The following is a 17,564-nucleotide window of genomic DNA, read 5'->3' as shown; positions in this document are numbered from 1 at the left end:
CCATCCCGGCTTTCATGCACGCTATTTCATGTTCCAGATGAAGCGTTTGGCCTGTCTCTCATTTCATTCGCAGACAGTTGAATCAGTTCCAGGTTGAAAAAAAAAAAAAAAAAAGAGAGAGATGATAAATTTAAATCATCTCATAATATGTCACGATAATGCACATCCAGCACTCGAAAAACAGGCTTTCAGGGACCCAGATTTCAGTCCACTGCATTAGGCAGGTCAATAGGAACAGTGCCCTTTAATTTCTCTTATCTCCATAATTACACATAATCTCCTAGTCTGTCAGTATATAAGATAAAAAAAAATTAAAAAAAAACTAACGGGTTGATGGGTACCCTGCAGAGACAGAATGATTTAACTGGAAGGCTTCGCATTCGCTTTTAGTTCTTTTAGATAAGACGCAGTTCTCTAATCTAGCATTTAGGACGTCTGTCACACGTAAATGAGTCATCCCAGCAGCACATTACATGCCAGTCAGGGGAGCCGCGTGATTCATAGAGGTAGAGCGGTTCCATGGCAGACTGATAATGTGCTCTGGCTGCCGGTGATGAGAGTTTAAATTCTTTAAAGTGATTTCGGAAAAGTTTTACGAGCTTTAATTTGCTGTACGATGATCACACGCTTTCCATGACACAACAGAGGAGAGTTGAGGCGTCTTGGAACAAGTTCAAACTGCTCAAAGCAGCGTGTGAATGAACACTTCAGTCCAATTTTCAACCCCCATAATGGATATTACGCTGTCAGTATCCATCCAAAATCGTTGCAGTTGAAGGAATTGCTGTAAAAAAAAAAAAAAGACAATTGTATATGCTAATTTACTTCCCTAACAAGAGATAGATGAGGAGACTGACTCCACTCTAATGTTCAACATATTCTCCAACCTGAACAACTATATAGGTCACTTTTCCTAATATGTTAGTTTAGGTTTTACCCATTGACTGTATAAAAAAAAGTGGTCAAAGCTTCCGGGTCTGAAAACTGAGGTTGATGCGGAAGTGCCTTAAACTGCACTACCACCGAGTGCCACTAGAGGTTGGCTCCAAAAAGCCTTTGGTCCCATAGACTCCCATTCAACTCGTCTCATGAAATTGAAAGTCCAAAAAAAAAAAAAAAATCTACGAGTTATTTCAGTTTTACTAGCTAAATTTGCTCCTTCCTATTTGTTTTCTGCAGGTTCATCTAAAAATAGTCCCGTCAAAAATAAGCCCGTCCAAATACGGTCACGAACGGCTCTAAACTGGTCTGAACTGGCAAGATGCCGCCGGCCAAATTCCAAACTCGAGGCTTCGTAACGGCCGTTCACAAACCGACGGGTGACGTCGCTGCTGGTTGCCGCCCGGTTTAAGCACAAAAACAACTTGTCACAAACAACAGTCATTGCGTACGAGTCCAATGTTTTCTCGGCCCGGTCATTCACCTTGGCTTCTTTCTTATGTGGATTTTGTAGCCCCATAAATATGACTATGTTGATGACTGTCAGTCATAATATATATTTTTACGTGCGAATCTGAATGTAGCAAGTCTGAACGATCAAAAAGCACACAAGGTCCAATTTTCACAAGTCAATTCGATTCAAAACGCATTAGTGCAAACCCATTAAGGCGTAACGGGTCTGATCGGATTTCCGGTCTTATTTTTTTGTTCACGTGTGTCACTTTAGGCACCGCGTCATGTGCGCAACACGCGTATAGTGAACGTGGTAGTTCCTGTGCCAGAGCCGGTCACAGCTGGTCAGCCTGGTCACTCGTCGCTGGACAGCGTTACCGGTGGTGACGGCTGTATGAAATAAATCAGAGCAGGCAAGAATCCTGCAGCTCTGACGCTGCCTCATTCTTTTTATAAAACTTGCGCCACGGTTTCGCGTTGCCTTGTGGTAAATCAGAAAGCCCATTTCATTAGCTTCTATTTTTGGTTTGTTTATATCAACTACTTCTACTATTGATTGAAATGTCATTACTATAGCAACTAACGTGGATAAGACTGAAAATGTGGATTGACACCTGCACCTGCACACATACAGTAGATGAGATCTTTTGAAATATAGAATGACGGCGGTCGATCTTGAAAATATTGACAAAATCATATTCAGACTGAACGAGTGAAACTGAATGTCATCTCCTTTGCTCCTGTCCGAAGTAAAGCCACTGCTACAGTCAAAAGTAATCATGAATCCTCATAATCTGCTGACCCAAGCAACCTATGTGGTCAAATTAGTTTTGAATGAACGGACTTCTCGTATCTGTGTATGTAACTCGTGGCCACAGCTGCAAGGTCATACCAGTCCAAGTAAAGCAGCAAAATCTCTGATTTGAACTAAGCAAAAGAGTGTTTTTAACTTGAGGGAGATTTTTATCTTGTCGGTTTTTTTTTCTTTTTTTTAAGCTTTCACTTTGAATAGTATTGAAGCAGGTGAGATGTCGCATGAATTGCCTCGACTTGAATAACTAATTACCTCCATACATGACAAACAGCCTTGTTAATCTTTGTAAGAAAAGCAAATGAGCATATTTCCCATGTATGACTGTTCATTTCTATCATATTTGCTGTCATTGTGGTGACACTTTTTAACGGGGAGCTTTAAAAGGATATTTTCTGGCTTATTTCTACCCCTTTATATTGACTCAATAGCTGTTTTTTTTTTCAATAAACTCAAGAGAGAAGATTTTCTTCAGCTCAGATTTTGGTTGAAAAATACAGAAGTGGGGAGAATAGACATTTGTGTTTAATAACCATATGCTGCTTCTTCTATCTGAGTAAACATAATATTCGGTTTATTGTGATGCTGTTTATTCAGAATCAATTACAAACATAATATTCGGTTTATTGTGATGCTGTTTATTCAGAATCAATTAAAAACGTATTACAGCAAAGAAATGCTGAAACATTCTGTTTTAAATGCTTTGCTGTTTTTTTTTTTTTTTGTATATGGCACACAGAAATACATTTTACATTTTGACTTTGTGCTCCAACTGCTATCTACAAGCCATCCAGCCAACAGCCGTAGTCCACCAGCCAACCAGCGATCCTAAGTACAGCACAGCAAATGATTAAAGGCCCAAGATAAGGATAAAAGATGTGCCAGAACCATCTGAAGCTCCCGTTAATCTGCTGTTGGCAGTGGTGTTCGTCCAGCATTAGCATTATTACAGCTTGTATCAGCTGGTTACAGGAGGTGGAGGTGTCCGTATCTGCAGTATCGGTGGTCCCGCTGAAGGATGGAGTGCGGCTAATGGAGACTCAGCTACAGTAATTCCGATTTTAGGATTGGTTTAAATGCTTGGCAGAGTGGGATTGTAGAGGATTTGAATGCGGTAACCGAGTTGTAATAAAAAATATGCAGGATTTGCGACTTGCATAATGAATATGTTGGCACACGGCCAGGATGCCGCTTTTTTTTTTTTCTTTTTAATATCGTGCAGAAGATGAGCAGCGGTCACCTCGAGTTGTTTGTGGATTGATAGCAGGTCAGAGTGGCCGTCGCACCTTCATTAATTTATGCTTGGTCTCTGCAGTGAAACTCTTTTTGACTCTAACAAGATCTACTTTCTTTGCTGTCAACCTAACATTAAAAAAAAAAGAGATGACAGCAGGTCTCCTGACGTCCTCATGATTATTACAGATTTCAACATGTGCTTTCCATATGTTTTCCAAAACAAGGATAGTTGCGTGAACAAATAATCTGGTGATAGCAATGACTGGCAATTTCTTGCTTCTGTTGGAGGCATAATAGCTGCATTTCTAACCCTATATCCCGTAACGTGACTGTGAACAGGTTTGTGTTCCTGCTATTTGAATATACAAAAAAAAATGTAAACAGAAAATTTGTTGTTGTTGTTTGTTTTTGGACACATTTTATTTGACAATTTTGAGAAAAATCGACAAGATCAGCAAACTCACACATACTGAGACATGAGATTGATGGCACACAGGCTTGTAACACCATTAGTTACGCAACATGTAAATCACTGACTACAGCCGTTGAGCTGTATTGTTAAAATTTTAACGAGGCCTGATTTTGTTTCACAACACTTTACCAACAAAAGGAAAGAGTTATTTTTTTTCTCTGAATATAATTCATGATGCATGCTGTGGTTTAGATAATTACCTGAAAGAGGTAGAAACAGACTTTTAAATGGACTTCTGTGGAAAAAAAAAATTGGCAACAGTTTTTCATTGCAGCTGAGTCTGGTCTCCGTATGTAAAAAATCACTCCGTATGTTTCACATGTCATACTATCATTTTCTGCCATGGCTGCGAAGTCATTTATCAAATCTGGGGGCCCACATACATATGGATGCATGGAGAGAGCGAATATATGGTGTCTATTTGATTAAGTAGACCTTTGACAAAAGAGCCGGTACAGCAGAATGACAGCCGCAGCTCTGTGGGTTTACACTGCGTAAAGCTCGTCCTGAGGGACCGGCCCGGAGTTGGAATTTCAAGCAGTCTGAAAGCTCGTAGAGCTGTACCATTGCAGCTGGAGCTTTTTCAGGTCACTTACATATTCAGCGTCAGGGATGCAGATTTGGCTGTGCTTTTTATTACTTTTTTTTTTTAATTTTTATTGTGAATACCAAAACAGCAGCGGAAAAAAAAAACTATTCTCATCAACCAATCACCATAACGAAGCAAATCTGGCAACTGGCAAAGTGTTCTGCCAAGTTTGAAAAAAATAAAATCTACCAAGCCTAAGTATAGTTCTTTGGGAAATTAGTGTAATTGCACAGTAGGCACTTGGAGCCTTCATTCCCGTTGATTCAAACAACAACAACAAAAAACTCCTCATCCTTATACACAGCAATTAGAAAATGTTGTCCTCTTTTCCAAAACACACAGTAATTGCATCATCCGAATCACAAAACAGCCAAGTAATTTGGTGTAATTGGAAACCACAATTACAAACGTTGAAAAAAAAACAACAACGTACTTTTAATTAACTTTGAAACAGCATGTGGCTACATTAGATAGAATAACTAAAATGATACTGACTGCAACCAACATTATCAGTCAGTCAGCAGCCATTTCTCTGTCGAGGCCATTTGTATCTTCAATTTGTAAAACGTAAAATAAAAATGTATCATGATTCTTGAGTTTTAGGATTAAACACATGCATTTGCCTCGTCCTCTGACCACTTCCGCGGTCCCGTACTTCTGTTGTGCCATTTCATGTTTGTTAATGTCGAGCGCGCGCGGGTTTGAAAAAGTTAAGTGCGTATACGGCGAGGTGAAAGCACCTGAAATAATGTTGAGGGCACAGATGAGCTTGCAGGCACACAGTTACAGAACTCCAGGTCAGAGTAAAAAAAATAATTTAAAAAAAATGGTGTACTTTCAGAGTGGCGTTACACTCGAGGATCGAGTGTTGAGTTTGTCGTGCTCAGAGCGAGCTGGTCGGAGTGCACTCAGAGCCCTCCAAGCCCTCGCTTTCGGCCGTCCGCTTAACACAATCTATATTTACACTCATTGCAACCCTCCGGCGGTCAAAGTAATGATGGCGGGAGCGAAAGATGAAGTAATTCGGCGCGGTATAAAGAGCGAGGACTTTCGCCTTGGAGACTGCCGTTCGCGTCCCGTGTGAGAACAAAAGCCGACGTTGACTTATTTTAACGTACAAAACGTACGTTATGTAACTTTACTCATGTAGCTGGCGTAACTGTTCAACAAATGTATTTAATGTACTTTAACCCGGACCACGATGTTTTCCTAAACCTAACCAAGTAGTTATCGTTACCTAAACCTAACCAAGTAGTTATCGTTACCTAAACCTAACCAAGTAGTTATCGTTACCTAAACCTAACCAAACCGCACATTTTTCGCGACGTTTAAACGCTTGGTTTGGCGTCGTTGGCGTGACGACGAAGTTCCGCTTCGCCTGCCGATGGTCACGCGTCGTTTGGCAAATGACTTCATCTGTGGTTTCAGCATGAGGAACGTGTTGGACCTACATTGGGAGGGGGGGGGGGCGACACAAATGCTCATGTCGTTTTTGGAAGTCATTGGAAATAGACGGATCTTGTCGTTTCGGTTTTGCGGACGTGTCGCTCGCTCGACTCGCTTTCCACTTGACCTTTTATTAATGAGAACGATTGAAGGTCAATTCTTTCCTTTTTTTGTTGTTGTTGTTGCTACGATACCCTTGATTAGTTCCTGCGATGAAATTTTAAGAGGAATCAGCCTCAGAGCTGCGGTGACCGCTTCCGCAGGAAGCACTAACAGTAAATTTAGAGAGTTTTAAATGTGCTTTCGATGATTTTGATGAATTTTAATTAGAGCGAGGAGAGAGCTCCAGAAGATTTAACACCGTCGGAGAAAGACCTCCCCGCACCCGCAATAACTTCGCTTACTTCGCTGTCCACGAGTTCACACTGTAATGTTAGCTGCAAGTGGACTCCGGACTTTAACGCGTTTTATCCGTTGTACCCTAAAATGTACATACTGAGATAAAAAAACTAAAAAAAAAACTTATGTTCCAGATTCCTTCCTGCTGTGTTTTATAAATAATTCTTGGAGCAGTTTAATGAAGTTATTACTTGTTGTATTTGAACGTTTGTCATTAAATCGCAGATGTTTAGAAGATGTGTCTTCGTAATCTATGCGGTGCTGTCGGTTTTACAGACACGGTTTAGTGTAGCAGAAGAGACAACTGATGGTATTTGACTTTTGGATTCAGTTTTCTCCACGCTGGCCAGGAATGTTAATTTCCATAGATTATGTGCAGCTCCATTAACAGCTTAGTTCCCTTGTGAGTGGCTGTCGGAGAAAATCAGTGGCGCCCCCTGGAGCGATGCTTTTACTCCAAACTGTAAACTTGTGTAACGTAAATTATAGATCATCTATAGATGGATGGATGGAGAGAGAGAGAGAGAGAGAGAGAGAGAGCAGGTGGAAAGGGGGAGATGGATGGATGGATGGATGGATGGATGGATGGATGGATGGATGGATGGATGGATGGATGGATGGATGGATGGATAGATAGATAGATAGATAGATAGATAGATAGATAGATAGATAGATAGATAGATAGATAGATAGATAGATAGATAGATAGATAGATAGATAGATAGAAAGAGTGAGAGAGGGCAGGTGGAAAGGGGGAGATGGATGGATGGATGGATGGATGGATGGATGGATGGATGGATGGATGGATAGATAGATAGATAGATAGATAGATAGATAGATAGATAGATAGATAGATAGATAGATAGATAGATAGATAGATAGATAGATAGATAGATAGATAGATAGATAGATAGATAGATAGATATGGAAAATTGAAAAAAGAAAACAAAATCCACTTCCTTTTGCAGCAACCATTATAAAGTGTTTCATTAAATATAATACATATTTCAATAAACTGGTTGTCAGATGGTTCACCATTAGCAGTATCACACAGCTTTTTTGTTGTTGTTGTGTAGTTTGAGAGGCTCTGTGATCGGCTTTTGTAAATAAGACCAAGACAATCCCTTGAAACCCGTGCGCGCTCGCAGAGATCCAAGTTGTGAATGAAAAAAAACGCCAAACACAAAACCCGGCTTCTGTCACCGTGCGCACAGTGGCATAAAGATGACCGGGAGAAGAACAAAGCCAGAGCCAGCACCCCCCCCCCCCCCCCCGCACACCCTCACGCGCATTATTTAGCCTGCCGTGTTATGAATCTATTACAAATCCTTTCACGGCACGCTCGAGAAGAATAGCCTTACGTGATAAATGTGCCGAAAGGCTATCGCGCCGCAGCAGATGCCCGGCTTCGGTGTGGGGAGTGCGTCCCTCGACAAGGCTTCCACAAGCTGGGTTCATTGACATGAGCACTCGGGGGGGGGGACAGCCGTGGAATTGGAGCTGCTGCTGCTGCTGCTGCTGCTGCTGGGCCCGGGCCCTCCCCGTGGCACCGCCATAAGCACGTCCACGGGGGAACTTTCCATGCGCGAGCTCGAGACAATAGCGCAGAAGCTTCACGGAGCGTCCAAGAAAAAAAATGGGACCACAAACACGCACAAAAGGAGACGCAGTCGAAAACCCGCTGGAGCAGATGATTGCCTTTTGATAAGTGCGTGTGATCTGTACAAGTGAAACATTATGAGCTGTGTTGTCCGGGGAGTGGCAACGCCAGCGCGGGGAACAAGTGGTATTTGTCAAAGTAATTAAGTACGTGCCTTCAAGATTGTATCTTTTTTGTACCGTTTCCCCATTTTGTTTGCCGCTTTGTTTTTCCACTTGACGCCATTTCACAGTGGAATATTTTACCCAAAGAGAATTGCAGTAAGTATGACTTTGTTTGCGGACGATGGTTTTGCATATATATATATATATATATATAACACACCGACATCTTTGTTTAAATGCGCGTGCAAATGTGACGCTCAGATGCTGAAACAATAAACATTACACCGTCAAACGTTGAAATGTTGTTTACGTGTTAATGAATCTGTGACGATAATTGATATAATAAAGATGATAGGAGTTATTCTCCATAACAGTGATGAAGTGATTCAATTTTTTTTTTTTTTTTTGATTTGATTTGTTGTTTCTGTGGTTGGATTTGACTTAACGTGTTCATAATTTGATCATTTAAAGATATTTTAGTACATACTTCTGAATTTTTGACACCCAGAGCAACCTCTAACAAACAAATACCCGCAGCAAAAAAAAAAAAAAAAAAAAAGGTAGAAAATTCAGGCGACGAGACAAGATTTTGGTGTCTGGTTTCCATTTACAGTTTTGTTTGTACTCATTGTAGTTTTGACCAATCACGTTTTGTCAGGCTTTTCCAGTAGCTTTGTTGCAGATGGCTTTAAACTGTCAACCGAGTGTAAACCGACCTTATTGCGTGAACAATCTAGTCGTAGTCGTCGTGGAGTTGCTAATCGGGACTCTAAACAGGGACCGGCGCACGGACGAGGAAGTCGTCCAAACAAATAGTCCCCCCCCCCCCCGGTTGATGCGGTCCAACTTTTCCCGTCGGCTCTCCTTAAGCCCAGCTCAGACTGAAAGATTTGCGACAAGACAAAACCGCTTTAAAACGTCGGAGGGAAACTTCGCAGCAGTTTACGATGGACTTAAAATCGCAAGTGGGCAGTTTTAGAACGTGAGACGTAGACGGTGTCGGGTTTTTTTTCTGCTTTTCACTAACTCCTCTAAGAATCTTTGGTCTGAGCTAAGCATTAGCTCTAAAGCTGGACTTCATTTCTTGTATTTTTGTTTTTGTTGTTGTATTTATTCTTTTTTTTTTGTCTTGCTGGAAGATTTTTCTGCTGGAAAACAATCACAAGAGAGTCGAGGCGAAAAGAGAAACGCCGTTCCAAGGAACCGATCGATAAAGACGAGAAAGACAACGTTTGCGTCGATGGAGCCGTTTCTTGTCATCAGATGTATTTCATGATTGTCGTGTAAACATCTCAATCCTGACTTAGTTTACAACACGAGCGAAGATCAGTTTAACATCCCGCAGTCCCTTTTGGATTTAAAAAAACAACAACGACAACAACAAAAAAAAACTAAAACGTTACGCAGCCGTGCTGGCAATTTTAAATGATGATGGCTTTTCTGCGGATGTCGAAGCGCGATGGATACGCTACCAACTGTGACGGTAAATCTTTAACGTGGGTCAATAACAGAGAAAGAAAAACGAAAAGAGAATGAAAGCGCAACCGATAATTATATAGGTCACTGAATCTCATCCAACCATTTATACAGGGATTTTTCTCCCATGACATTATTTACAGTTAACAAATCATTTACTCATTTTATAAACATCATTATTGCTTTCAAACTGTGAGAAATTATTTTAGGATGCCTAAATTGATCTGCTTAATAAAAGGTAACGAGCGTCTACCTTTTTTTTTTTTTTTTTTTTTTTTTTTTTTTTTATGAGCTACGAAGAGCTATGCAGTTTTGAATATTAGTAAATCAAACAATAAGTTTTCTGTGATTAAGAATGCTAATAATTTGTGTTTCTACGACAGCCTTGAGTTGTAAATATTGTATTCATGAATGGTTTTTAATCCGACGTCTGCACTTATGCAGAAAGTCAGGGAACAAACAAAGCAAAAAAAAAAAAAAAAAAAATCAGGAGGATAAAAGCTGTGGAGATTATTCAAAACTTGGCAAACCAACATCTGCTCTGATTAAAGCCAATTAATCACACGATTTACTCGCCATAACTAAACCCGTTCCTTGCGAGTCCTTTATGAAGGTTGTTTTATAGAAAGGATGGCACCAAGTGAGGTGGCGTGGTTCCTTCCTGATACTTAAAACACTTCGATACGTGTTTTAGGTCTGTCTCCTCCCTCGCTCGTTTTCTGAAGCTTTCCCTCGACTTGCTCTTCAGCCCTGCTTTCCATCAGACGGCGGAGTACTTCTGCACTCTCCTATCGTGTTCGTCATCGGCCCACCCACCCGTCCACCCCGTCCACCTCGTCCACCGTCCACCCCCCACCCCCCCATATCAATAACTAGGCTGCAGATGCCCTGGTGGGAGGGGGGAGGAGGAGGAGGAAACGTAAAGGGCTTTGTGGAATCACAGAGCCCGAGGCGCTATTATGTGACGAGTTCATGTCAAAGTCAAGACGAGAAACTTTTTTTGATTATTATTATTTTTTTTTTTTTTAACATAAAACTTCCTTAAACTGGTACATCTGCTTTTAATCAGATCAGGTAGGCTCGGGTGTACGGGAGAGCTGGGTGAGCTAAACACATCCAAGCAAATCAAACAATCTGCATATAATTCAAATGGGGTGGATGGAAAGTGGAGAAGAAAAAAAACAAAAAAGAAGAAGGGATTTTTGCATGCGTGGGAAGGGGAGGGGAGATAAGGATGAGTTTGGTGGTGTGTGTGTGTGTGTGTGTGTGAGAGAGAGAGAGAGAGAGAGAGAGGGGCAGGTGGAAAGGGGGAGGGGCCTGGGGTGGTCCAGACAGTCGGTCCTTGTGTACCTCACACACTCAGCTGCCTCTGCGCATCATTTAAGGGGAGCCCGGCTGTCGCTTCCCTCCCCCCCTCCTCCCTCCCCCTCGGTAGTCCCACCGCCTGCCCGCCTGCCCGGCAACACAACACACAAGCCGCTTCAACGTTACTGCCGAACACTTTTTTTTAATTTTTTTTTTTTTTGTATTATTATTAATTTCCTCTTTTCTTTTTTTTATTTCTTTTTTTTATTTTATTTTTTGGGGAGGTGAGGGGGGGAGTAATCTCCGCGTGCGTCTTGAAAGCCCACCGCCGTTCAACTCGAAACGCCTCGCGCCCGCCGCTTGTTAGATGGAATACACGGGTCTGCCCCCTCGCGCAATTGTTCTCCGCTGGACCGAGGAAGGAGCGCGCGGCGGAGAGCGTCGGAGGACCGAGAAGGGAACAAGTCGTGATTCGCGGAACCCGCAAACGAGCATCATGAGAACGCTCACAACTACCAACAAGGTACAAGGTGGGGGGGGAACAAGTGCGCGTTTACCTCGCCATACCGCTGCGGCCGATCCAAATGCGATTCGGGTAGTTCCTCTTTTTTTTTTTTTTTTTAAAGCACTTGCCGGTCCGGGTGGGTTGCGTTCATTTGGGCTATATGTTGTCTCATCGCAGCACTGGCGAGGATGTCTGCATCGCGGAAAGGAAAATATATATATATATATATTTTTAAATTCTCTTGTCAGCCAAACCTGTTCCCCGCTGCAGCGTAGTGTGGGCCCTTTTTTTTAAAATTTATTTTTATTTATTTTTTTTATATATCATTCAAAATGTCTATGAGAAGAGAGCACCGGCGGCGCCTATACAAGCACAACTCGTCTGTGTTTCCATCCGCGGCCGGAGAAAGTCGGCATTTTTTGTAATTTTTTTTTTTGCATTGTGGAGTAAACCATCATCACTGCGAGCCCCCCCCCCCCCCCCCCCCCTTCAGACAAACGGAAGGGCTGGAGTCGGAGGAAATGCATTTGATTTGGTTTTGCTCATTGCTCGTCTTGAGGTGTTATTTTTTAAAGTAGACTTTCTCCACACTGTGCTGTGGAGTCAAAAAAAAAAAAAAAGCCTGATGCATCATCCTCCCTTTTCGGTCTTTTTTTTTTTAAGTCTCATATGGCTGCTGTAGTGGGAGAGCCTTTATTTTATTTTTATTTTTTTTTTTACTTGCGAGCTTTTAAACTTCCCCTGCTTCGAAGCCCCATCTATTATCCTGTTACTTAAACATCGTACAGGTAACGGAGCAGATTCCTCCCTGATTATTTTTTTTTTTAATTCCTCACTTACTGTACTTCACTTCCCCTTGACGTGACATTGGGAAGCGAAGCTTAAAACTACTGTTTACCTTTTTGGTGGGCTGGCTTTTTGTTTTGCTTCGCGGCACGACGCTCGGGCTCTCCGACCGGGGCCAAACCGAGGTCCTCGGATCAGATGCGGACATGATGGAGCAGAAAGGGAGAGCCGGGGTGGACGTGTACTGTAATGGGCTTGTGCTGCAGCAGTTGGTATTATAGCCTAATAATAGTCATATGGGAACTTTTTTTTTTTTTTTTTTTTTCAGAAACAGCAAATAGGTGACCAGAATTGCTTTAAAAATCCAGGGGAAAGCTTTTTTTTTTTTTTTTTTTTAACACACTGGCACAAACAGAAAACGTGCCTTGCCATATTTGAATACCGTGTGCCGTATGGGTCCGGGCTGTCGGGACTACGTGCTGTGTCGGTGTCGGCCGATCGGACGAGAACGTGAAAAGGGGGCTCTGAACTTCTTTATCTCGATTCTTTTTCTTTTTTCAAAAAGATGTCAGACCGCAGCACCGGAAGGAGAAAACGGGAGACAAATTGAATGATTAAGTTACACGACTGCGTCTCATGCTTACAGCGGTCTTCATTAAGAGCCGCGCTTGTTCTTTTCTTCTTCCGCACGTAGTTCGTCTTCAACACAAGTACCGAAATCAATGACGACGTGGTCTTTTGGCCCTGCAATCCAAACTATAATACAGCCAGGCTTTTATTTATTTTTTTTACTGTTGTTTGACCCACCAGTGATTTATCCTCAATTGTAAAATCAATCCCAGTAAAGCTAGTTTTACTGTGAATTGCTTACGTTGGAGCGGGATTTCATCGTAACGTTCCACCACCTCCAATTTGCCACGTGTCACGTCGGCTTTTATGACATCGATAAGACACGCGAAGGGCGAGCGCGTCCAATTTCTAATATCGCGTTTGGGTTAAAAAAAAAAAAAAAAGACGTGTGGGCAGACGTTTATAAACCAACGACGTAATCGTTTCTAAGAATAAAACCAAAAAAAAAGACCAAACGTTCTTTGTTCGCAGGGAGGACCCGGCGTGGACCGCAGTGTCTAAATGAAGTGGTTCAGCCATGCAGTGTTCCTGGAAGGCAGTGATCCTACTGGCCTTGGCCTCCATCGCCATCCAGTACACGGCCATCCGGACGCTCACCTCCAAGCCTTTCCAGCTGTGCCCGTTGCCCAGCCCCCAGAACTGCGGTCTGGGCGGCCAGGAGACGGAACCCCCCTTTGAGCGGGGAACGGCGGGCGGCGGCGGCGGCGGCGGCGGCGGAGGCTGCGACGACTACCCGTACTTTTCCGTCAACGCCACGCGGAAAACGCACATACTGGTCCTGGCCACCACGCGGAGCGGCTCCTCCTTCGTGGGCCAGCTGCTCAACCAGCACCAGGAGGTCTTCTACCTGTTTGAGCCTCTTTACCACGTGCAGACGACGCTGATCCCGCGCCTGTCTCACAGCCGCAACGCCGCGGACCGCCGCGTGATGCTGGGCGCCAGCCGGGACCTTCTGCGCAGCCTGTACGACTGCGACCTCTACTTCCTGGAGAGCTACATCAAGCCGACGCCCACCAACCACACCACGGACAAGCTGTTCCGCCGCGGCGCCAGCCGGGCGCTGTGCCAGCAGCCCGCGTGCGACGCCTTCGGCCCCGCCGACGTCAACGTGGAGGAAGGGGACTGCGTCAAGAAGTGCGCGACTCTGAACATGACCCTGGCGACGGACGCCTGCCGCGAGAAGCGGCACGTGGCCATCAAGATCGTCCGGGTGCCGGAGATCGGGGACCTGCGCGCTTTGGTCGAAGACCCGCGGCTGAACATCAAAGTGATCCAGCTGGTCAGGGACCCGCGCGGGATCCTGTCGTCTCGGATCGAGACGTTCAGGGACACGTACCGCCTGTGGCGCATTTGGAGGGCCACGGGGAGGAGGCCCTACAACCTGGACCTGAGTCAGCTGACGGTCGTCTGCGAAGACTTCCTCAGCTCCGTGTCGACCGGCCTCGGCCGTCCCTACTGGCTGAAAGGGAAGTACATGTTGGTCCGGTACGAGGATTTGGCTCGAAATCCGCTCCTCAAGACCAAGGAGATCTACGACTACCTGGGGCTGCCCGTGGATAAAAACGTGGAAGACTGGATACACGCGAACACCCGGGGCAGCAGCGAGCCGTCAGCGAAACACAAGTTCGGCACGGTGCGGGACTCGGCCGCCAACGCGGAGAGCTGGCGTTTGAAACTGTCTTACGACATGGTACAGTACACGCAGACCGTGTGTCAAAAAGCGCTCCACCAGCTGGGATACAAGGCTGTGAAGTCAGCGGAGGAACTGAAAAACATGTCCCTCTCGCTGGTGCAGGACAAAACTTTTGTACCTTTTTTGTAACGAAGATAGCTCTCGAATGACTATTTTTGATATATTTATAATCGTTGCCTTATAAGTTCCTCGGTTTGTTTGTTTTAGCTCTGTGCTTTTGTTTTTCTTGAGATTTGCACTAAACTTTAAACGATTTTTTTTTTTTTCTTTCCCGAATGCACCGAGGGAACTACGGATGATTCCCCGGCGTCACAGAACAGCACATTTTCAACACGAAGCAATCGATTGAGCTAGTTTACGAATTTATCCTTACTTAGGTTTTTTCTTCTTTTTTTTTTTTTCATGAATAGGAACCAATTCCAGGCACTGTTTTTTTGTTTTGTTTTTGTTTTTTCATTTCCTGTATGCAAGATGTCGTTTCAACACCAGTAAAGTCATGATTTGGGATTTTTTTTTTTGTAGTTGTTGTTGTTTTGTTTGTTTTTCTAGTACCTGTGATGGCAAATCTTTTGACTGTACCAAGCCCTACTGTGCAATAAATAGTGAATGTCGCAGTCAACCTTTACCACCGTGGCATTTTCTACCCATGTGGGAAGAGACGAGCTACTTCTGACAGATGCCACGCTCGCAAAAAAAAAAAAGGATAATTGCGGACAATTAATAGGCTCTCCAGTTAAAGGGACAGAATCCCGTCGGAGGTCACGAGCGTTTCAGCGGAGGATTTACAACCATCTGTAATAGACAAACACACACTAATGAGAGGTAATGCTGAAGTCTTCATTACCCTGGGTAGTTACTGAACACGTGATGTGTTTCGAGATGATTTCAACAACAAACCAAAAAAAATGTAGACGCTAAAAGCATTCAGATGAAGAACAGTTGTTTCTCAGTCTTAATGATCACTTCATGTTTAATTTGTACAGTCCATTTATACTAAATTGCTCGCAGCCTTTTCGGGCTTTGATTAAAATGTTTATGACGCTGTTGTCCGGTCGTAGTATATATATATATATATATATATATATATACACAGTGAAAAAGGATTTTGGTGCTTTCATGTCACCTTATAAGCCGGGAACAGAAAACACGCTATGGAGGCTGTGTGCATTATCTCTTGACAGCCCGTGTTGCATCTACGGTATGTTTGTCATACGGATGAAAGATTCTTTCATATTTCATTTTTTTTTTTTTTTTTTTACTGGATGTGTGGATAGATACCTTACTGTATACTGTAGAAAAAAAAAAAAAAAAAAAAAAAAACATGCACATTCACAAAAACACATCTACGTCGGATCACACGCAAAGAGCATTGCAGCGATGGCTGTCCATAATCTGGGACGAATCCTGAGATCGTTGCGAGAGCAGCTGACGTGCTGTTTTAACCAATCGTTGTTAAGAGTGGAAGGTCAAAGCTGAACTACGGTACGCCACAGATGAGCAAATTCACGTCATTTTGTATTTGTTTATTTATTTTTTTCCCCTCATGCTTCTGAAAGTCATGCTGAATACACTGGACGGTTGGCAATGTATTGGGAAAAAAAAAAAAAAAAAAGGAATTATTTATTATTTTTATTGCCTTTTTCTTTGAATGCAGTTCAAACGTTCCCAAACTCAAGCACAACAATAAAATGAAAATAACTGGCAGTGTTGTTTGATGTAAAAATAACTACATTATGAGCTATTTGATATTGATGGAGTCTTTCACTTGTTTCACTGCAGCAAAAAATAAACATTGACTCCGTGACCCCCCCCCCCACACCCCCACCCCCACCCGCCCCGCCCAACGAGCACAAACAGCTGCGTTGGTGGTAAACATTGCCTCAGTTTTTTTTTGTTGTTGTTGTTGTTGTTTTTTTTTAAATTTGAAGCCACGTTTGCCCTCTAACGCAGTGGCCAGTTTCACAAACCGTCTTTCCAGTAATTCATTCTAGATCTCCTTCTGTTACGAGCGGCGGCTCCAAAACCAACGTCGCCTCGGACCGGTGCGGCTCGGCAAACCGTCGGGCGGCGTCGCCGGCCTTCACCGGGCCGCGCCCGCCATATGCAAAAGTAAACACCTCTCAGGGCGATGCGGGTAAACACTGGATATATTATGATGAGCGCGTTGCGCGCGAGACTTGGCGCGTAACGCCACACACCAAAACAAAGGCCGGCTATTTTAGAACAGCGGAGAGACGAATACATTATTGTTGAGGCGTTATTGCACAAAAAAAAAAAAAAAAAAAAACTTTGGAAGAATAAACTAATAATGACACACAAAGAAAAGAGTAAATGCAAAATAACGATCCCCTTGTTTAAGTCTAACAAATACTGTAGAATAAATGAATGCACAGGGTAATACCCTGAGTAACGATCAGAGGTCATGTCAGTCCTCAACCAGGACAGAAATGCCCCCCCCTCCCCCCCCCAAAAAAAAAAGTCGTTTTTACTTTTGCTTTCCGCAAACCCGGTTTTGGATAGTCTGCGTTGCGTAACCGTGCGGTCAAAGACGCCTCATTTATTTGCTTGCGATGACCACTTGTTTACCCGTAAGACGCGATTCCCCCCCCCCCCCTCCGTGAATGGAGCATCACACACCCGGCGCTCATCAGTATTGGTGACCGGGCGCCCATTGAGATGCAGAGCACAAACCTTTGATCCTCCTCTGCGCCGAGACTGGAGGCGAACTCTCCCTCTCTCCCCTCTCTGCCTGCGCTTCCTCCCATCACCCACCTCTTTCTTTCTTCCAGAGATCTCAGGGGATTGCTCCTTTTGCTTCGGCGCTCGCTCTCTCATGTTGTTGTTTTTTTTTCCGCTTTACCTCCGAATCTTCGGGACGCGCTTGGCGTGCTTTTAATTTGAAACTTCCGACGCTGGAAAAAGACGGCGGAAGATGAGCGTTTCCTTCCCTTTCCCGCGCCCGTGCGGTTTCTTCCGAGCCCGTCGAAGGGATTCGATCGACGTTTCGGGAGGCGCGCTTCCTGTTCGGGGGAGACGCTCGCGTCGCCCTGCGACCGGCAA

The 17,564-nt window shown here is 43.7% G+C and overlaps 1 protein-coding gene across 1 annotated transcript; it reads left to right on the top strand.

Moving 5' to 3' along the window:
* The first annotated feature begins 11,184 nt into the window (after positions 1-11,184).
* Positions 11,185-16,208, top strand: LOC138624877 (carbohydrate sulfotransferase 1-like). Its single transcript, XM_069705448.1, has 2 exons — positions 11,185-11,413; positions 13,283-16,208. Exon 2 carries the CDS (start codon positions 13,329-13,331, stop codon positions 14,631-14,633), a length of 1,305 nt encoding a protein of 434 aa, XP_069561549.1. The 5' UTR covers positions 11,185-11,413; positions 13,283-13,328; the 3' UTR covers positions 14,634-16,208.
* Positions 16,209-17,564: the final 1,356 nt, after the last annotated feature.

Source organism: Brachyistius frenatus, unplaced genomic scaffold (assembly GCF_029030835.1).
Source record: "Brachyistius frenatus isolate BFR_SWC_R1_liver_20210118 unplaced genomic scaffold, ASM2903083v1 Contig_56, whole genome shotgun sequence".
NCBI classification, from domain to species: Eukaryota; Metazoa; Chordata; class Actinopteri; family Embiotocidae; genus Brachyistius; species Brachyistius frenatus.
This window is presented reverse-complemented; position numbering and strand designations above follow the sequence as displayed.